The 23,509-nt window shown below is 41.9% G+C and overlaps 1 protein-coding gene across 1 annotated transcript in view; it reads left to right on the top strand.

Annotated features, from left to right (window-relative positions):
* fip1l1a (FIP1 like 1a (S. cerevisiae)) overlaps positions 1-23,509 on the top strand; it is a 60,539-nt gene that overhangs the window by 33,018 nt on the left and 4,012 nt on the right. The window contains exons 13-14 of the mRNA XM_060916034.1: positions 8,234-8,292; positions 20,177-20,390. Coding sequence (XP_060772017.1) covers positions 8,234-8,292; positions 20,177-20,390 — 273 coding nt within the window. The remainder of the gene's footprint in view (positions 1-8,233; positions 8,293-20,176; positions 20,391-23,509) is intronic.

The following is a 23,509-nucleotide window of genomic DNA, read 5'->3' as shown; positions in this document are numbered from 1 at the left end:
TCCCATTCACACCTACAGTCAATTTAGAGTCACCAGTTAACCTAACCTGCATGTCTTTAGACTGTAGGGGAAACCGGAGCACCCAGAGGAAACCCATGCGGACACGGGGAGAACATGCAAACTCCACACAGAAAGGCCCTCGCCGGCCACAGGGCTTGAACCCGGACCTTCTTGCTGTGAGGCGACAGCGCTAACCACTACACCACTGTCAAATTTCTGTATTAAATATACTCTTCTATTATAACAAGACAGTAAACCAAAAATAGGATTATTAACTTATTTCAAGCTTCAATTGAGGAAAACAGGCTGATTTTATATAATAAGCTTATGGAAAGCAAATAGGAAATATTAGGTACTAGCAGGTTACCCGGGTTTTGCAAAATTCTGGGTTGCCTCCAGATTTCCATGTCAAATTTGGTGAAGATCTGTTGAGAAATGATGTTAACCCAAGACAAACAAAAATCCAAACATCCACCACCCAGGGGCCCACCGGGGACCCTCTGGGGCCCGTACATGAATTTTGTTTATATCTGCAAAATTCCGGGTCATCCCCGGACCTAATTGCCAAATTTGTTGAAAATCCGTCGAGAAATGGCGACATTAGCTCAAGACAGACAAACTTACTTTGCCACTTTATTATATAGATATTAAGAGATCCTTTTTTCCACAGCATCTTTTAATGAGAATGCTGGTCAATAGATATGCGCTTAAAGGGGTGTGTGTGTGTGTGTGTGTGTGTGTGTGTGTGTGTGTGTGTGTGTGTGTAATAGTTTAGTGTTTTCCAGAACTAGCAAGCATCCTGGGCGGCACGGTGGTGTAGTGGTTAGCGCTGTCGCCTCACAGCAAGAAGGTCCGGGTTCGAACCCCGTGGCCGGCGAGGGCCTTACTGTGCAGAGTTTGCATGTTCTCCCCGTGTCCGCGTGGGTTTCCTCCGGGTGCTCCGGTTTCCCCCACAGTCCAAAGACATGCAGGTTAGGTTAACTGGTGACTCTAAATTGACCGTAGGTGTGAATGTGAGTGTGAATGGTTGTCTGTGTCTATGTGTCAGCCCTGTGATGACCTGGCGACTTGTCCAGGGTGTACCCCGCCTTTCACCCGTAGTCAGCTGGGATAGGCTCCAGCTTGCCTGCAACCCTGTAGAACAGGATAAAGCGGCTAGAGATAATGAGATGAGATGAGCAAGCATCCTGGCTTATCTTTGATCAGTTGAACCTCAGGTGCTAAGCTCCATTCGAGACTGCGTTGCAGTGAACCGGCCCAAATATGGCAGCGAGAGAAGCAAACCAGGGTGGCTGTGTTTGTGACCCGAGCCTCCTGTTTATCACTTTCCAGAACCCGTGCTTCTTCCTCCCTTCATTCCTCGTCTTGTTGGGATGTTTTCTCCATCGTCCACAAGACAAATAGCGGAGTCTGGACTCGTCTGTCATCCCCCACACACATGAACACGTATGCAGGAGTCGCTTCGTCTCTCAAAAAACCCTCTCTCAAGGTCTTATTTGGATTTGTTTGTGCTTTGATGCAGTCAACACATCATACAATGCTTTTCAGCGTGAACTGTCCAAGTGCGAATCCAACGTTGCCCATGAATTGTACTGATTGAGCACTTATTACAGTATGGATGATCTATTTTTTTCTTTGTCTTTTTTTTTTTTTTTACTATTTACGGATTATAGGTGACACCCCAAAAGACTTTAGCTGTGAAAAGCTATTGATCGTAATTGTATTACGGGACTGGGTGCAATAACGAAAGTTGACTTGTTTGATTTTGCACCAAGAAAAACATTTTGCGTTCAAGTCAGGTTGAATTCAGGTCACATCTGCAACAATTTGCTGGTTTTATCTCCTTTCTAGTTCTTTTCTCCATTTCCAGCTCTCTGACTTGAACTTTTTTTTCCTCCTTGCCTTTCGTTTTTCATTTAAAGAATGGTTCTTCTCACATCCCGTGCACCCTGCCAAGTCCAAACATCCTCTGTGGAGTTTCCGTTAGACTGAACACTGCCAACCAGAGACTGTATAATTTATGAATCACTTCCTGTCCTAGCATGGCTTCAAAAAACAAAAAATCCCTCCTTTGGTGTCTTGCTTTTTCTCATTCTCTCTTAAACACACACACATGCTCGTACAAGAACTTGCAGACACACGTTTTTGCAAATGTAGTGGGGCTTGAGGAACCCTTGAAGCGAAGGACGAGGCAGTGTGTGTTTGTTTAGTGGGCTGTGGCCTGTTGGGATCCTAGGGTGCTCATGAGGAGAACCTGTCAGAATTCTCGTATTAGTCCTCAAATTCTGAACCAATGCAACCCAAGTATCTGAACAAAAAAAAAATTTCCTTTGAACTGCTTTGGAAGCCATGAGGCTCTTTTTGCTTTCATTCGTTGACTTGGTTTGTTTTGAGACCAAAATCAGGATTACGTGACTCGAGCCTGGATGTCCAAATACACTCTGGTTTCATAGTACAAGAGACGAGAAGGATCAATATCTGTAATATCCATGGCTGTTTATTGATGGAATGATAGTGAGTAAATTCACACGACATGGAAACAGAGATGAGGACAGGGCAATGTAGTGATGGAGATTTCTCAGCAAAGTGTTTTCATTATACCCCTGCATCAAAGGGGGGGTATACTGGTTTACCTCTGTTCATCCATCCATCCATCCATCCATCCATCCATCCGTCTGTATCTCTGAAACACCCTTTTTCTCAGCAACCACAAACCATAGGCACTTGGTACCAAACTTCAGCTTGAGGTTCTATACCGTGTATACCGTTTTCAGGTCTGTTGCACATCAACTTCCTGTTTACCGACTGAATGTATTTATGAAACACACAGCGTGGATTTACAAAATTTTCGTAACACTTTTCTCAGCAACTACAAATCACAACTGCTTGATATTTGGTACCGAGCTTCAGCTTGGGGTTCTATACCGTGTGTACGATTTTCAGATCTGTCCCACATCGACTTCCTGTTTACCGACTGAATGTATTTACAAAACATACAGGGTGGATTTTGACGCCATTTCAAGAAGCAAAATGCTATTTCAAAATGACCGTTTTGCCAGGATACTAATTTGAAGTGCCTGGGGCAAGTAAACACTGCTCTTTACTTACTTGTTTCAAGGTTGATTCTTTGTTGAAGTCAACATTCATAATGAGTGTCCTATTCCTTCGATTACTTGCATTCTGATATAAGCGAAGAGTGGGAGGATACGTACACTACCGTTCAAAAGTTTGGGGGTCACTCAGACAATTTTGTGTTTTCCATGAAAAGTCACACTTTTATTTACCACCATAAGTTGTAGAATGAATAGAAAATATAGTCAAGCCATTTTTCTGGCCATTTTGAGCATTTAATCGACCCCACAAATGTGATGCTCCAGAAACTCAATCTGCTCAAAGGAAGGTCAGTTTTATAGCTTCTCTAAAGAGCTCAACTGTTTTCAGCTGTGCTAACATGATTGTACAAGGGTTTTCTAATCATCCATTAGCCTTCTGAGGCAATGAGCAAACACATTGTACCATTAGAACACTGGAGTCATAGTTGCTGGAAATGGGCCTCTATACACCTATGGAGATATTGCACCAAAAACCACACATTTGCAGCTAGAATAGTCATTTACCACATTAGCAATGTATAGAGTGGATTTCTGATTAGTTTAAAGTGATCTTCATTGAAAAGATCAGTGCTTTTCTTTCAAAAAAAGGACATTTCAAAGTGACCCCAAACTTTTGAACGGTAGTGTAAGTGAGCAGTAGCTCGCAGTTGATCTTGTTATAAACTGCTTTTGAACCAATTTTTAAATTTTGACCTTTCCTCTATTAAGCTATTTATTTTTATTTTTTGTAGAAATAAAATAGAACAATTGATAAACTCATAGCTTTGAACAAGTTTTAGAAACGTACCATGACTGTTTCGATGCTTTAGCAAACCTAAATGCACATACAGCAACAAGTTTGTGGACGCCTGACCATCACACACCTACCGTATATGGGCCTTCCTTAAAATATACACGGTCTAAGCATTACATAGTTACTATTTTCCTTCACTGGGATTAAGAGACCCAAATCTGGTCCAGCATGACACTGCCCCTGTGCACAAAGCAAGCTCTATGAAGACAAGGTTGGGGTGCAAGAACTCGAGTGTCCTCAACCCACTGAACACCTATCCACAACTTTTTTTTCCCCAAACTCTGACCTTTCCCATGATTCATGGCTGCGTCATACCAGAAGCCGGTATCTTTCTTCTGCTCCACTGTGTTGACGTTTGTCGCTAATGCTAACTGCGAGGTAGGTACTATTGAAGAGGACTAAAAGATGGTTACACAGGTCCGATTCGTCTGCCCTCACGGAACGGATAGACGACATGAAGTCGTGGCCCGATGTCGGCTATGTTGACATGGTCATTTATTTTATTGTTAGTGACCACGTTGATGGCGAGGAGCTAAGGAACTACAAAAGCATGGAGACACACAATTATCTACACAATAATAAAATTGGCAAAATTGTGTGTAAAAGAGAGGACGGGCTTGTTTGCTTAAAGGCTGAGGTTGAGCTGAGCCAGAGCACGAACAAACCCAAACACCTGGCTTAGGTAATGATGAGAGCCAGTGGCGTGATGGAAACGATCGGCTGTTCCTGCACTGCATGGTTAGTGAAGTCATGCAGCAGCTATCATCTGGAAGGTGGACGATGTCAGAGCAGAGCGACTGTACTGGTTTACTAATAATGTAGTGTTTATATATTGTAAGTCGCTTTGGACAAAAGCACCTGCCAAATACCATAACCACATTAACCATAAGCTCTAGTCTAATAGAACTCTACCAGCCGGCTGTACCGTGATGTCTCTTGTACAAGGCTCAAGAAGCAAAAGCTAGGAGAGAAGCACAGGCTAACCATTCTAGATTCTTTCTTTGTCATTGCATGTTACTATACAACAAAACACTGAGGGCTCAGATCACAGCAGCATATCACTTAAAAAAAAACCCACACACACGCGCACACCCTTTTAAAAAGCAGCATACTGGCATATAAGCAGCAGTATAAATTGCAGTATGTAATTATTCAATGTAGCCAAACACAGTAAGGTGCAGAGTGAGAGTCCAAGTCCGGATCAGGCCTCCAGCAGAGCTTTTACAGCCCTGGGGAAGAAGCTATTTTGGTGTCTTGCTGTTTGTGACTTTATGACGCTAAGCCTGCCAGAGGGAAGGGTGTCAAAAAGACATTGTCCGGGGTGAGTACAGCCAGTCCTAATCTTTGTGGCTCTGTTTCTCAGCCTGGCAGAGTAGATCTGTTCCAGGGATTGGAGAGGGGTACTAATGATTTTAGATGCAGTCCTGATGATCCGCTGCAGATCTTTCTTCTCCTCTGAGGTGTAGCTGGAGAACCACACTATGCATCCATAGCTCAGAACACTTTGTATGGTGCATGGCACTCTGTGAAAGCCCGGTTTTCTTCCGGGATCGCAGGAAGAAGAGTCTCTGCTGGGCCTTCTTCACCACCTCTCTCGTGTTCACTCCCCATGTCAGGTCCTCTGAGAGGTGAACACTGAGGTACTTGAAGCTCCCCACCTGTTCCACCTCCTCTCCAGAGATCACCAGGCTGGCATTTGTTTTATCTGGTCATTTTCTGAAGTCAGTGACAAGCTCCTTTGTTTTGTTGGTGTTGAGGAGCAAGTCATTGTTCTGACACCAAGATGTGAGGGCCTGAACTTCCTCTCTGTAGGCTGCCTCATCGCTGTTGGTTATCAATCCCATCACAGCTGTGTCATCTGCAAACTTTGGTTTGAGTTATGAATGGGAGAACAGTCTTGTGTGAAGAGTGAGTAAAGGAGTGGACTAAGAACACAGCCTTGGGGGGTGCCAGTGTTTAAGATGGTGTTGGATGAGATGAGGTCTCCAAGTCTCACATGTTGTGGTCTGTTGGAGAGGAAGTCCGTAATCCAGCTATAGAGGTGGTGGTCTAGGCCCAGAGACAGCAGCTTGTTGACCAGCTTGCTCGGATTGATAGTGTTGAAGGCCGAGCTGAAGTCAACGAACGGCGTCCTCACGTAGGTGTCAGGGTTCTCCAGGTGAGTCAGTACAGTGTGGAGCATGAGGGAGATGGTGTCCTCGGTGCACCTGTTGGTTTTGTAGGCAAACTGGTCCAGGTTGGCATGGATGGAGGCTGATGCAAATGCTGTCAAACTTTTGCAAACAATAAACATACTATACTTAATTCCTTGTCTATGTATCTGTCTGAGCTTCTTCAACTTCTTAACTACTCTGATCATTCCAGATATTGGATGGTATTTGTAGGCCATTTGTTTACACGAGTACTTCAGCACTGGTAGCTCTTGGATTCTCTTAGCTACGGAGGCTACATGCACTTATTGTTAGTCACTTTGAATAAAAGCATCAGCTAAATGACTAATGTAGTGTAATTTTTGACGAATATACAATATCTAAACAGCAATTACATAGAATTAATGTTGTTGATTCAGGTCCAAAATGCAATGATTAGTGAAAGACAGGAATCGCATGTACAGATAAGTAGCGCATGGTGCTGGACAGCACGTCTTGCGAATCCGTTTTTTGTGCTCAAAACAGTTTCCGTTCGTAAAATCTTTAAGCTTTTGCGAGTCATTTGTGCACCCGACAATGGCACACATTGAACCAGAAACGGACTTTTTAAAAAGACGTTATCTTCGGACTAAAACGTGGTTGTCGTAGCTAGCTCTGCTCGGCTACTTTCGGCTCTCTCAGCCTCAGCTGCTTTGATAAACCGGAAATCAAAGACCAGCATCCAGGAGAGGTGGGTGTCATGGCAACCCCCCCATTGTCTCTCGCAGGAAAGTCGTGGATAGGATGAACTGGAATACTGACAGCACTCCAGACCTCCTCACCATCATCAGTGACTGATCTCGCTAACGCTGTCTTGCGGCTGAATGAACACACACATCCCCACAGCCATGCTACAAAATCTAGTGGAAAGACTTCGCAGAAGAGTGGAGGTTATTTATTATAACAGCAATATGGGGAACAAGTCCATATTAACCACTAAGTAATGGCTTTATTTGGCACAAGGTGGGAATACACTCTGGATGGGATGCATCATGTGCGCGTGCACATTTAGTGCAGCCAGTCTGCATGTTTTCAGGATATAGGAAGAAACCCACATGGACACACGGGGAGAGCGTGCGAAGCTCCATACAGTGACCGTATCCCGAGTTTAGGATTAAACATGGAACCCTGGAGCTGTGAGGCACAACATTACTCCACCATGCTGCCTTATTTTCCTCTAAAATCTACAAAGTACAAGGGTTTGGGATTGTTATGGCAGCGCTGCACAGTGATTTTTAGTTGCATTAATGATGCTGCCTTTATTTAAGGGTGAGAAGACAGAGCAGTTAAGATCGATCATCATCCATGCAGACAGATCTCCCCTCGCCGTTTCCTTCAGTTCCTTCATCACTGATGCTTAACTGCACCGAAGCGGACCACACGAGAGACAGATTATGAAATTGGCCGGCTTTGAAATTGAAAGCGGGGAGGGATGGAAGCAGGGAGGAAAGGGGAGAAGAGGATGCAGAGAAGGAACAGCACAGCAGCATCCCTTCCAGCTCTATTTATAGCCGTGCAGCATTTGGCGTCAGGAATAAACACCTGTCCACAAGGAGACCACTCACGAATAAGCGCACACGCAGACGTACTAATTCCATTCACCTTTCACCTCCAGGGCGAAGCCAGCTTTCAGTCGGAAGAAGGGCAGGTTGCCTAATCCTCCGCACGGACAGCACCGTGTCTTCATTATAATGTTATCTCCTTCATGCACACGCGCGCACACACCATTGCCAGGTTATTGAGTGCGCACTGCAGCTTGACAGCAAGCCAGACACATCAAAAGATTGTGAAATTGAGAGCCAAAACTGTAGCAAAGCTCTTGATCACTGAGAAAGAGGATTTTTTTTTTTTCCTCAAAGCCCTCCACTTTACAGTGCATTTTATTTTCTCTCTCTATCCTTCGCTGAGTGTAACGGGGCTCCATGAAGTTTGAGGCCAACTGCAAATTGCATGTTTGCTTCATAAGGCTGATTTATTTAAAATAAAACAACATAACATGGTATTCTTTTTTACAGAAGTTTGCTATACTTGTACTAAGAATTTGCAAATAATCCAGAATGTGCTAATGTCATAGATTTGGGCATATTTTGTTTATTTTCTTTTAGTAATTTGGTTGCTTGTATGTCCCGCTCTTGCAGTGGCCTTTCAGGAGGAAGCTACGATGGCCGTTGTGCCCCGTCATACCCCTTTGCTGCAGGTAGGTGGCACCATCACCATCAGAAGCTTTCCACACACTCCTCCACTGTTTCACGGTTCCCTGTTCACGTCCCCTCCCATGCACTCAGATCAGACTCGGTGCACTGTAAATTACCAGATTAGAAATCATTACAGCCACCAAAGTTGGGTGTTTTTTTCTAATAATTTCTTAATTAGACTGAATTATTGTCAGTTTTAGCTGATAACCAGTTGGGTCCTTGGCTTCATTAGAAGCTAATCATCACCAAGATCATGTTATTGAAGCTGTAGCTTGCTTTAGGGATTGATGGGAAATCAAGAAGTTATGCTGATGGAACGGATAGCATTGTTCTTGGCTGTGTGTCTGGGCACCAAAATGGAAACGTGTAAACATGAATGTGTACGAGGTCAGGCCTGTATCTAAGCGATCTTTTTCCTCGAGGATTTAAGTCTAGCAAACGGTGGGAAAGTGTTCCTTTTGGATCATTTGGAATTGGAACATCTCACTTCCTGAGCTGTTTGTTACATGTCTGAAAGGAGCTTAGGGATTACCGCTACACACACAACAACAAACGCATACTTGTGTACAGACTGTGTTCGTGTCGCGGTCCTGGCTGGCAGGATGGCACTGACTAGAGACTCGGAGGGGAGTTCAGCGATCCAGATACTGAAAGCGGGAACATAAACTAAGCATGTACACGTCTATACACACGCACACTATAAAGCTTGAGGGCCTCTGTAGAGAAGAATTAAACTGCAAGTATTTACTCCACTTACACAGGCACACAATTCTGTGACATGGAGATTAAACAGGAAATCTCCATCCATCCATTATCTGTAGCCGCTTATCCTGTGTAGGGTCGCGGGCAAGCTGGAGCCTATCCCAGCTGACTATGGGCGAGAGGCAGGGTACGCATGGAGACAACCAACCATTCACATTTACGGTCAATTTAGAGTCACCAGTTAACCTAACCTGCATGTCTTTGGACTGCGGGGGAAACCGGAGCACCCGGAGGAAACCCGCGCAGACACGAGGAGAACATGCAAACTCCGCACAGAAAGGCCCTCACCAACCACTGGACTTGAACCCGGACCTTCTTTCTATGAGGTGTGACAGTGCTAACCACTACACCACCGTGCCGCCTTAAACAGGAAACATTAAACCAAATACTGCATGTGTGGTGCAGGTACGCAATCTGGCTACCTTTTTCATAAACATTAAGAATATGTTTGTAATAATATACACACAACAGCCATGTTATGTGTTCGCTTGCATAGTGAGGTCTGGACGTGTTGTCCATCCGAGATGCTTGTTGGCACAATATCGTAAAAAGAAGTGGTTCGATGTTTTGTAGGATTTATATTTGTATGGAATTGTCACTGTAACTAGAAGATGAACGTATTGCATTCTGGAATTGATCCAAATAGGATCAAGGTCACAGCAAGGTTAAACGACTGATGATAATTTTTCTTTAGTAGATTCCTTCCAGTGTGAAGTGTATTTTAAGAGTATTTCAGCCATACAGGGGTGGGTTTCCCAAAAAGCCTCTTAAAAGAGAACTGAAGGCAAATTTTTTTTTTTATTACCAAAATTCTATGTATCTCATTTTATTAAATATAGGAATGCATTTTTGACAGCCATTTTGTCACTGCTATAGCAAGTTATGAGCATTTGAAATATACTCTGTAATATATCAGTCCATATGTCAAAGCAATGGCCGTAAACGAGATTCGCTGAGACCTGTGCGAGACTTCGTAGGATGGAAGTAAAACGTACAGCGGAAATCAAAGTGACCAACATCTGCCAACGTTGTCAAAAGATGCGCGCGCCCTCTTTCGAATGCTGGTGTAATCAAGCCGGAAGTTTTCCCCGTGTCTGAAATCGCTCCGACGCCGTTTTGTAGTGCTGTCAAACCTTTAATGAGGATCATGTGGAAAATGCGCTCAGTATAATATGTATTTATCACAAAAATACATGCATGTATTTATTATTTTGAAAACCCACCAGCTGCCTGATCCGGCACGTTTTAATTGTGTGACAGTAATGACGTAAATACCAACGTGACGGACTAGTCCTTATCCTGTCGTCTTTCTAACTCTTCTCTACTCCATGTTGGTTCGAAGTCGTATGGAATAATCGCCATGTCACATATGCAAGGGAGGCGGATATACTGTATTTACAGAAGTATACAGTTTAATAACGTGCAGAATAAAATATATTTTAGGGTGCATCAGTTGCCCCCTAAAAATGAAAAGTTCCTCCGATCATGATGCATTTTTTTTTTTTTTTTTATCTTTTGGTAAGAAAACACACTGGGTGAAATATTTTGACAAAATTCAAAAGTTTAATGGTGGCACGAGGAGCTCAGTTATGGAAAAAGCTGCTATTTTATGACTTTTATGACAAAATTTCCATCACTTTTCATGAAACATTATGGCACCTTATAGAGTATACCAAATATCTTAAGGCCCGGTCCCACTGGCCGATGGACACAAAACGTATGCAAAAAGGACACAGCGGACGAGCAAAATTTCGGGGGTGGCTCTATCCGTTTTCATCCGCTCCAGAAATGGACAAAATTGGCGAAAATTTGCGAAAACAGAACGGAAAAGAACGGACGTGGGTAGTATATAGCGGGGATGTTAAACGCATGTTCATAGGAAGCCTAGCGGATGAAAGCGGATGGAAGTGGATGACAGCTCCGAAGGGGTTACCGGTGATAACTGAGAAGCGGACGCATAGCAGAAAGAGCGGATGCATAGCAGATGAAGGGGATGCATCACGTACGCCTAACGGAAAAAGGGGATGTTGCGTGGATGTATATCGGATGCAGACCGATTGTCCGCTAGTTGTCCTTCTACATACTCTAGACATACTCCAGACATCCTCAATATACGAGATACATCCCAGATATAAACGCTTTGTCCGTTTTGAATACTTTATATACGAGATGCATACACTTACATCCTTTCTATTTCCGTGCTACTAACGATGAATAGACGTTTCATGTACCTTATCTTTCCTCCCTCTTTCCGTTTTCAGCTGCAGCGGATGTGAGTTGCGAGGATGCCCAGAGGATGCAGAGAGGATACAGCAGACGTTTAACGGATGATAACGGACATAGAACGTTTGTTGCTCGTATATGTCACGGATTTACATCGTACACGGCGGAAAGTTCATCCGTTCTAAAAGTTTTGTGCAGCTCAAAACTTTTTGCGCGGATGAAATCACAGTGGACGGATGCTCGATGGATAGAGCGTATGAAGCACGTATGCAATGAGTACACAACGGATGCATAGCGTTTTCCAACGGATGGCAAAGATTTTTTTACGTTTTACATCCTCTTTGCATCCGTAAGTGCAGTGGGACCGGGCCTTTAGATACACATTTTTAGTACATATTCTAAATATATTATCAAGCACAGTTTGAGTTTTAGCTGCTCATTGAATCATTGTTCAACTACTTTTAAACAATACAAATGTATTATGAATCACATTAATGCTTCTCAATCCCTTGCAAAGGTTCTTAACATGATCTCTGGGTCACAAGAAATCAATAAATGGAGTCCAACATTGTGATTCAAACCTTACGCGAAAACATAAAATAAGCGTTTTTTGGCAAAAAATGAACCTCATGGTGCCACCATTAGACTTTTGAATATGGTCAAAAAATTTTACAGGATGTCTTTATTGGTGAAAAGGAACACCCGAACAAAAATGCATCAGATTTTATGAAAGTGAGGGCAACTGATGCACCCTAATATATACACGCACAGGCAAACAATTCAAAACGGCAGGCTAGATCACAAACGAGCATACAGGCAAAAGGGCCGGCCGAGGCGCAAACAATACATCAAAGGCTAAGCGACGACAAGAACAAGAAACGGGCACAAGGATCGTGAAACAGGAAATCAAGACAACGGATAGAAAGGCTCGGTAATGCGTATCGTAATACTTCGTGATGCAAATGCATCAGCACAGTCCTTACATAGGAAAACGCACAGTTCCTTAATTGAGGACACGTGCACCTTGTTCACAGCACGTGTGCTGGAGTCCACTCGGCACGCAGCCCGAGGCATGCCTTCAGGTGCACGTGCCACAGCGCGCAAGACTGACACTCCATCACTGATGGAGCTGGCAAATCTCGAAATTAATCTAAACTGGAATGATCTGGCGATCTGTCCGCTGTGTACAGTTTTCAAAATGGTGGCGCTGACACTTCACATTTGAAGTCTTGCACAAGTCTCGTGAAGATCGTGCGGACAAGCGACGCCTGCTGTGGACCATACGATATACATTCAACGTGGCTAAAAACCGAAAACGCCGATAAGTGTAATATGATGTGTAATACGAGTCATGATGTAAGGTTAATAAAACCAAAAAAGTAATTGAATAACACGTTAATTTAAGAAATAAAGCAAGTTTAAAAATTACTTCAGTTCTCCTTTAACGCTAAGAGCGTTTTAACTAGGAGAGAGAGTGTTCGTTGTGATGCTCACTCTACCATTTAATGATCTTTGTGCTGTGATGCTTTTGGGAAACTCAGGCCAGATTAGTAACAAGATGTTCTAGACATGTTGGTGTTAAAGGCACCTCTGCTGTTCATCCATCTATACGTTAATCCATCCGTTCGTTCACTGTCTATACCACTGTTTCTCAAAGTTTGGTCCGAGCGACCCCTGGCGGGCCGCGAGTCAATGTTGTAAAATATCACGTTTTATCAGTGTTTCTCAAAGCGCCCATGTGACTCCAAAAGCAAAGTTCTGAGTAGCACAGATCAGTTTTCTATACTGAATAAAGTCCTATGTAAATTCAAATATTAGCCTTTTGAGTTTCTGATTTATTAAGCAAGCCAACAGTTTTGCGACACCGCCTATAACTACGTCAGTTTAGGCTACACTTTTCATATCGGCGTCATGTCTGAATGTAGAAGGAATGTAGAAAGCAGAGAAATGACGATGAGTAACCAAATTAGAGTTGGCATCAAACTGTCAAAGATAATGGATCGATGGCTGAAGACCAAGTCAGTCAAAAGAAACGCACAAGAAACATCCGACACGAAAACAAAGCAGCACAACCGGATCAATGTGGCCCCCAATATGAGATTAAAACTGTCCAGTTTGGAGCCAGACATTCCTTCACTGATGTATCAGAAGAAGTAGCACCATTCTTTCCATTAAGAGGAGGACAACACTCAGTGCGTTTACATGGACATAGAGAAAATCAAATTTCTGCTGTTGCTCGACTGAAATCGAAGTTCTAAATGCCATGGAAACACCTTAGCTTGGCTGAAATCGAACCGAACTGGATTTCTCGTAATCGAGCTACGCGACCTAGATTATGCGATTGTAGCCGAGCTACTTAGTGCATGTAAACCCTATCGAGCTACGGAGTCGAGCTACTTACTTCAGCACTGCCCCTTCCGGAAGTGACGAGTGACGAGACCACAAGCGGGAAACACAACAGCCTCGGTCGGCATGACAACGAATCATGACAACGGCATGAATCTTTTTGTGTTTTTTATATATATATATTTTTTGTGTGTGTGTGTATGTGTGTGTGTGTATGTATATATATGTGTGTGTATATATATATATATATATATATATATATATATATATATATATATATATATATATATATATATATTATGGCATGCCGTTCAGGAAATTAATCTTTGAATATATTGAATGAAACTCTGAATATATGGAATGAAACTCTGAATATATGGAATGAAACTCTGAATATATGGAATGAAACTCTGAATATATTGAATGAAACTCTGAATATATGGAATGAATCCCCGAATATATTGAATGAAACTCTGAATATATGGAATGAATCCCCGAATATATTGAATGAAACTTTGAATATATGGAATGAAACTCTGAATATATTGAATGAAACTCTGAATATATGGAATGAATCCCCGAATATATTGAATGAAACTTTGAATATATTGAATGAATCCCTGAATATATGGAATGAAACTTTGAATATATGGAATGAAACCTTGAATATATGGGATGAAACTTTGTATTCTGCCCCCGCTCCCACAGCTCGGCAGACAGACAACAGGTCCCAAGAAAAACTCAGACTCAGAGGAGAGTATTAGAGTATATTGAGAAACGCTGTAAAACTCGACAAACAAAATTTACAAATTAGTTTTATATACAGAAAATACCGTTATACAAATATGATCCGCGAGGGAAATGACTTTGTCACCGTAGCTTCGTTGCACATAAAAGAAGTAAACACTAATAAAACCACAAGCATTCGCCAGAGTGTTAACAATGTCTTTACTGTTTAAAATAGCTGCAACCAAATCCCGAGCTGACTGACTCATTACTGCTGCAGGACGGCGGCAGTGCCTTCATGACGTCAGCCAAGTTTAATTCCATATATTCAGAGTTTCATTCAATATATTCGGGGATTCATTCCATATATTCAGAGTTTCATTCAATATATTCGGGGATTCATTCCATATATTCAAAGTTTCATTCAATATATTCGGGGATTCATTCCATATATTCAAAGTTTCATTCAATATATTTGGGGATTCATTCCATATATTCAAAGTTTCATTCAATATATTCGGGGATTCATTCCATATATTCAAAGTTTCATTCAATATATTCGGGGATTCATTCCATATATTCAGAGTTTCATTCAATATATTCGGGGATTCATTCAATATATTCAGAGTTTCATTCAATATATTCGGGGATTCATTCCATATATTCAAAGTTTCATTCAATATATTCGGGGATTCATTCCATATATTCAAAGTTTCATTCAATATATTTGGGGATTCATTCCATATATTCAAAGTTTCATTCAATATATTCGGGGATTCATTCCATATATTCAAAGTTTCATTCAATATATTCGGGGATTCATTCCATATATTCAGAGTTTCATTCAATATATTCGGGGATTCATTCCATATATTCAGAGTTTCATTCAATATATTCGGGGATTCATTCCATAGATTCAAAGTTTCATTCAATATATTCAGGGATTCATTCCATATATTCAAAGTTTCATTCAATATATTCGGGGATTCATTCCAAATATTCAGAGTTTCATTCAATATATTTGGGGATTCATTCCATATATTCGGGGATTCATTCAATATATTCAGAGTTTCATTCCATATATTCAAAGTTTCATTCAATATATTCGGGGATTCATTCCATATATTCAAAGTTTCATTCAATATATTCGGGGATTCATTCAATATATTTGGGGATTCATTCCATATATTCGGGGATTCATTCAATATATTCAGAGTTTCATTCCATATATTCAAAGTTTCATTCAATATATTCGGGGATTCATTCCATATATTCAAAGTTTCATTCAATATATTCGGGGATTCATTCCAAATATTCAGAGTTTCATTCAATATATTTGGGGATTCATTCCATATATTCGGGGATTCATTCAATATATTCAGAGTTTCATTCCATATATTCAAAGTTTCATTCAATATATTCGGGGATTCATTCCATATATTCAAAGTTTCATTCAATATATTCGGGGATTCATTCCATATATTCAGAGTTTCATTCAATATATTCGGGGATTCATTCCATATATTCAGAGTTTCATTCAATATATTCGGGGATTCATTCCATAGATTCAAAGTTTCATTCAATATATTCAGGGATTCATTCCATATATTCAAAGTTTCATTCAATATATTCGGGGATTCATTCCAAATATTCAGAGTTTCATTCAATATATTTGGGGATTCATTCCATATATTCGGGGATTCATTCAATATATTCAGAGTTTCATTCCATATATTCAAAGTTTCATTCAATATATTCAGGGATTCATTCAATATATTCAATGTTTCATTCAATATATTCGGGGATTCATTCAATATATTCAAAGATTAATTTCCTGAACGGCATGCCATAATATATATATATATATATATATATATATATATATATATATATATATATATATATATATATATATATAATCTGTCCAACATCTGAAGAATGTCAATAAAAACAAAACAATTGAACTTTTTGTGTGTTTATTAAGACATAAGTTAAATTGTAAGCAAAAAAATTTTTTTGTAAGCAAAAAATGGACTTTAGAAAAATATACAATTGTGTAAAATAAGTTGTCTTACAAAACAGTGGTCTGCGCAGGACAGTTTGTAGCCATACAGTCTGTTAGAGCAAGCCTAACAGCTTGAGCACGGAACTTGTGAACACGGAACTGCCAGTGTTGCCAGATTGGGCGGTTTTAAGTGCATTTTGGCGGATTTGAACATGTTTTGGGCTGGAAAATGTCAGCAGTATCTGGCAACACTGCATAACTTTGTTTATACTCTTGAATAGCTCTTCATGACGACAACCGGAAGTGTACCAACACGATGGGGCGTGTAGCGCCACCTGTGGCTCGGGTGCACAATGTACCTCACACAATAGCTCGATTTCCTTGTGTGCATGTAGGATTGGATTTCTCTGGCACCCCTGCTGGGACCCTTAGCTCGATTACCGACAGTAGCTCGATTTGGATGTGCATGTAAAGGCACTGAATGAGTGGGTTGGTGATACAATTTGTAAAACTGTAATTTGTAATCCATTATTGAAGTAGGCGCGTTTTTTTTTTTTTTTTGTTTGTTTGTTTTGTTTTGTTTTTTCCCCGGGATATTTGGTGGGTTTAGGTGGTCTGCGAATTTATTTATTTAATGGATCAAGTGGTCCTTGGTCTGAAAAAGTTTGAGAAACACTGGTCTATACGTTATCCATTGCGGCTCGCGGGTGATCTGGAGCCAATCCCAACTGACATTAGGCGAGAGGTTGGGGTTCACCCTGGACAGGTCTCTAGTCTAGTCTATCGCAGGGCTCACACATGCCCCTTTTCCACCAAAGTAGTTCCAGGGCTGGTTCGGGGCCAGTGCTTAGTTTGGAACCGGGTTTTCTGTTTCCACTGACAAAGAACTGGCTCTGGGGCCAGAAAAACTGGTTCCAGGCTAGCACCAACTCTTTGCTGGGCCAGAGGAAAGAACCGCTTACGTCAGCGGGGGGGGGCGGCAGAGTTGTTAAGACCAACAACAATAGCAAGACCGCAAAAAGTCGCCATTTTTAAGCGACAAGAAGCAGCAGCTGTACAAACGTGAAGTCATTCATTATTGTTGTTCTTGCTGCTGCTTCTTCTCCATGTTGTTGTTGCTTCGATGTTCGCGCCAAGGTTTATGCAAACGCAGCGACGTAACTGACGTATACAGTGACGTAATGACGTGGCTCTCCTTAGCACCCCGAGCTATGGAAAAGCGAACTGGTTCTCAGCTGGCTCGCAAGTTGAATGAGTTGTGAACCAGCACCAGCACTGGCCCCGAACCAGCCCTGGAACTGATTTGGTGGAAAAGGGGTAACAGAGACCCACAGCTACTCACACTCGAGAAGCCAGTTGACCTAATCTGCATGTCTTTGGAGGAAACCTGAGCACCCAGAAGAAACCCACGCAGGCATGAGGAGATGTTAACGCCACACAAAGACCCCAATCGATCGTGAGCTTCAAACCTAAAACCTGCTTGCTGTGAGGCGACAGTGCAATTCTAATCAATTTAGTGACATAAATTGAATGGATTTAAAATGTACGCTCATACGAGGTTGCTTCTTTTTTTTTTTTTTTAATCGACATCTCAATGACATGACAAAAAAAAACCAAAACAGCCCAAGCATAAATATATAAATAATTGGTGACTGGACATTTCCAGCCCTGTGATGACCTGGCGACTTGTCCAGGGTGTACCCCGCCTTTCGCCCGTAGTCAGCTGGGATAGGCTCCAGCTTGCCTGCGACCCTGTAGAACAGGATAAAGCGGCTAGAGATGATGAGATGAGATGGACATTTCCATTCCCAAATAAGTATCCAAATATCTGCAAAATCTTTTCTGGCGGCTCTTTAATATCGACAAGATCGCAGTGAATAGCCCCAGGAAATGATGGTAGGAAACACCCCCCCAAAGATGTTTCATGTTGGTCCGTTTTGCGTTGTTTGTAAGATAACTGGATAAAGATTAGAGCCCAGAGAAATGATGAAATCTTCACTTCTCATGATGGTTGGGAAATATTCATGATAACTCGAGTCTCTTTCTGAAATGTGCCTGGAGCTAAAAACATACTGAAACACGGTGATGCTTGAAAACATCAGATTTTCAGAAGTCCTAAAAGAGCACCCAATTGGACAAAAATATATTATTTGTTGTATAATTTTTTTTATTTTTAAATGACCAAAGTATAATATTTTTGTCTCTTTTGTTGAATTGGGTTGTCTGGTGCTGTTTTTATGCTCACATTTATGCAGAAATATCAAAATTCTAAAGGGTTCACAAACTGTCAAGTGCCACTGTAGACAGGACTTGTATAGGAATTTCATTTGTGCCCGTCGTCTCTCTTTCTCATTTGGATTCCGGCTGATGGCACGAATCCGAGTCGTGGTTTCAGCAGTAAGGAATCATGTTGTCTTGCAGCTAAGAAACGAGTCTTCTCGCAACATCCTCCAACAAACCGAGACTTGTTAAACATGGCAACTCTGTTAACCTTTTGATGGAATTTGAGCATAACCAGAAACTTTTTTTTTTTTAAATTTAACAGTAATTAATTTGAATCAAAAAGCAGTAATGGAGTTTAGCAGTTCTGACCTACGGTATTATTAAAGCTAGATGGCCTTTCGATTTCATAAAATTGGTGAAATTTAGTTCCCTCTGAAATTTGGTCATTGCGATGTATGTTTATTTCTGTAATATCTCACAAAATATCAGACCATTCTGTGGCTGGGAAGTTATTTAATTTGAGGGGATTCATTAGCAAATAATGTGCATGAAATCGCTCACTTCACGCGGTCAAGCAGACAGAGGAAGTCCGTGTGCGCATGTGCAGGTTTACCCTGATCGTGCACTGACAGTTCCATCATTTTGTTGCTAAATGAACAGCTGATCACACCGAGGTGCTCGCTGAGCGCCGATATTTATTAGTGTGGTCCTGCGTTTCCTTTCCTTCGCAACATAACGTCTTTTTCTTCTCGCTTTCTGTTACTGTAGTCGGTCTTTCACGTTTCATTCGCACACTCTTGCCCTCCGTTTTCCTCTCCTGCTTCAAATTTGTCTCCCACAATGCCTTGCATGAATGGTGAAAGCCAACCATGTGATGCATGACGTAGTATGTTGAATTGAGTCATGGTGAAGCAGGAGAAAATAGTGGAGAATTTAGGGCCATGTGGCCTTAAATTCATTAATTGTTCTATTTTTTTAAAAAACGAATAAAATTGGAAGTCTGTGATTTGAATTAAGTAGCTTTCGCTCCACTAAACAAAAATAATTGGGTGTCAGGGAAAATTGTTTATGACCTACACTTGAAAAATCTGAAAGGCAGGCTACCTTTAAACAAATGCCAGGACAAAGCGTCCATGAGCCAATATGTTCTGTTCCAGAGGCTTCATTTTCCACCACTATGCTTTGCACTGGCAAAAGCAGTTCATAAATAAATTATATAAACAGAATTTCCCTACATATTCGTGCGCACGCATGTTTACGAATGAAGGCCCGGATCCAACAGCTCAACGCCAAGCAGTCTTGGGCGTCATGAATATTAGCCTGACTGTCAGAATTTTAACAGAAATTTCCACCTTGGTTTCTGTTACTATATTCATTGTTCCACTTTTCTGCCGAGTATGATATGCTGAAGGTTTAGAGCTCGGAATAAAATTTCGGAGTAACTGATGCACAATGTAATATAAAAGCCGACTGTCCTGAAAGCTTGTTGGAGGTACCTGTTTAGTGAATGAGGTGGTTGCTTCGCTATTGTACATACTGCGCGTCTGCGTAGAATTGACACTTTTTTTTTTTTTTTTCTCTGTGCTTGCTTTTCACCTCAGGTGTGTATCCACATACTCTAGGGCACATAACCCCCTGGCTGGGCTTGAGTGACCGTGCCAAAGCGTGGAAGCATTACAGCTGCCAGGACGGCGAGAGAGAACGGGAGAAGGACAGAGCGTGGACCCGGGACCGAGAGCGAGACCGGGAGCCAAAGAAGGGGCAGGAGAGAGAGCGGGATCAGGAGAACACGCCCTCTGTACAGAGCCGCAGCAGGTGAGTACGAGCACGCTATCAGCAAGCGTGGAGACGGAGAGTGCGCACGTGGCTGAGTGAGAGAGGAACCAGCTGTGGCCAGGCAGATTCATATGCACTGGCTTATGGGCCTTTCACACATGGAAGACAGACGCAGAGAAAGGAAGCTGGATAAGAATAAAATAAAGATGAAGAGTATTGCCTGTCTTGCTGACCATATGTGTGCGTGTCCTTTTTGCTGCTGTAATAGTCATATGAGGGGAACAGCAGGATCGTGGAACAGCTGTGCATCAACAGGGCCCCCCCCCAAAAAAAAAAAAAAAGACGCACACAGATCTGGACATGAACATGAAAGAATACCATGTATACATTTTATCTTGTACTGTTATACTCTTACGATATACAGTGGGAGAGATGAGTCGTAACTGTACGAGGAAAAAAAAACCTCAGATATTCTGAGCTGAAAAAGTCACAAATTGACGAGGGGGGCGGGAACCCTGATATTTTCTGAGACAACCATCATGTGCTTCCTGGCTGCAGTGCATTCTGGGAAATGTAGTTGAAAATCTGAGCTTTATTCTTTTATATCGGATGATTGAGGAAAGGACTGCATTTCTTATATCTCTCAGCTCATCTCTTGTGATGACATTGGTCCATCCTTGCAAAGTGAAGCAGTCTGGTTCCTTGACCCAAAATCCCCACTGGTTTTTTTTTTTTTTTTCTCTTTAACCTACAATGGCCCTAATCATGGATGGCTCAGCTCATCTAAAAATGATGAGAAATAACATCTTTCTAAGACTGGCCAGTAGTGACGTCTGCCGGCGTAGTGTTTAGCACTGTCGCTTCACAGCAAGAAGGTTCTGGGTTCAAGCCCAGTGGCTGACGGGGGTCTTTGTGTGTGGAGTTTGGATGTTCTCCCCATGTCTGCATGGGTTTCCTCCAAGTGCTCCAGTTTCCCCCACAGTCCAAAGACATGCAGGTTAGGTTAATATGGGGGCAGCCTTGAGCTGAAGTGCCCTTGAGCAAGGCACCTAACCCCCAACTGCTCCCTGGGCGCTGTAGCATAGCTGCCCAGTGCTCTGGGTATGCATGTGTGTGCGCGCTCATAGCTCACTTCAGATGGGTTAAATGCAGAGGAGACATTTCACGGTGTGCTTAAGTCTGTGCTTGAGTCTACGTATGATAAGCAAAGTCTTCTTCAAAGCAGAAGCTGGACAGATCTCAAGTTCGGAGTTCTCTGCTCCCGAATACGGTTCCACAGTCACTTGCCATTTAGTCCAAGTGCTTTTTGGTAATCGAACAATGAGGTGCTGAGATACAGTAAGTGGACATCATGTGTATAGCAGGGCGAGATCATTATTCTCATTCCTTTTATCATACAGTATTAACCAGAGGAAATCACGATGGTAGATGGGGTCTCGATGTTCCTGTTTTCGAACGAGTAGAGAGAAACATTTGAGACATGAGAGACTTCCTCTAGAGAGAGGGAACGGAAAAGGCAGTTAGGAAAATGAGTCTTCAGCCCATACTTTTTGTGTTATCGGTCCTATTTCAGTCTCTCGCTCTCTTTCTCTCTCTGATGCTTGAGCATTTGGTGAACACTTGTCCCTTAATCTCATCTTTTTGATTCACTAATGACGTTTCTGTCCTCGGTCAGTCCAGCATGGACACACTTGCACATTTAAGGACAGACTCTGATACAATAATGCACCTGCATAATACAGCACACGTGGGGTGTGTGTGTGTGTACATGCACAGCTTTGCTTGCACACATGCTGTACATGTGCTGCTATATTGCATTTGCAACATCAAAGGAAGCTGTGTATCGTGTGTGTGTGTGTGTCTCACTCGCTGACTATGTACATATTGTGTTCATCAGCAAGCCAATAACACATTCTAGCACATAACCTTCTCCCATAATGACTGAGGTCAAACTGTTAATTACACATCCTGTATACATCTGATTCACTTTATGAATGGATTAATGCAACCTATTTGGTTGAAAAGGCTTTTACAGTGGTGCTTGAAAGTTTGTGAACCCTTTAGAATTTTCTATATTTCTGCATAAATATGACCTAAAACATCAGATTTTCACACAAGTCCTAAAAATAAAGAGAACCCAGTTAAACAAATGAGACAAAAACATTATACTTGGTCATTTATTTATTGAGGAAAATGATCCAATATTACATATCTGTGAGTGGCAAAAGGATGTGAACCTCTTGGATTAACAGTTAATTTGAAGGTGAAATTAGTCAGGTGTTTTCAATCAATGGGATGACAATCAGGTGTGAGTGGGCACCCTGTTTTATTTAAAGAACAGGGATCTATCAAAGTCTGATCTTCACAACACATGTTTGTGGAAGTGTATCATAGCACGAACAAAGGAGATTTCTCAGGACCTCAGAAAAAGTGTTGTTGATGCTCATCAGGCTGGAAAATGTTACAAAACCATCTCTAAAGAGTTTGGACTCCACCAATCCACAGTCAGACAGATTGTGTACAAATGGAGGAAATTCAAGACCATTGTTACCCTCCCCAGGAGTGGTCGACCAACAAAGATCACTCCAAGAGCAAGGCGTGTAATACTCGGCGAGGTCACAAAGGACCCCAGGGTAACTTCTAAGCACCTGAAAGCCTCCCTCACATTGGTGAATGTTCATGTTCATGAGTCCACCATCAGGAGAACACTGAACAACAATGGTGTGGCATGGCAGGGTTTCAAGGAGAAAGCCACTGCTCTCCAAAAAGAACATTGCTGCTCAGCTGCAGTTTGCTAAAGATCACATGGACAAGCCAGAAGGCTATTGGAAAAATGTTTTGTGGATGGATGAGACCAAAATAGAACTTTTGGGTTTAAATGAGAAGCGTTATGTTTGGAGAAAGGAAAACACTGCATTCTAGCATAAGAACCTTATCCCATCTGTGAAACATGGTGGTGGTAGTATCATTTGTTTGTTTGGGCCTGTTTTGCTGCATCTGGGCCAGGACGGCTTGCCATCACTGATGGAACAATGAATTCTGAATTATACCAGCCAATTCTAAAGGAAAATGTCAGGACATCTGTCCATGAACTGAATCTCAAGAAAAGGTGGGTCATGCAGCAAGACAACGACCCTAAGCACACAAATCGTTCTACC

Source organism: Neoarius graeffei, chromosome 3, assembly GCF_027579695.1.
Source record: "Neoarius graeffei isolate fNeoGra1 chromosome 3, fNeoGra1.pri, whole genome shotgun sequence".
NCBI lineage: Eukaryota > Metazoa > Chordata > Actinopteri > Siluriformes > Ariidae > Neoarius > Neoarius graeffei.
Note: the sequence above shows the minus strand (reverse complement) of the source record. Positions and strands in the feature narration are given on the sequence as shown.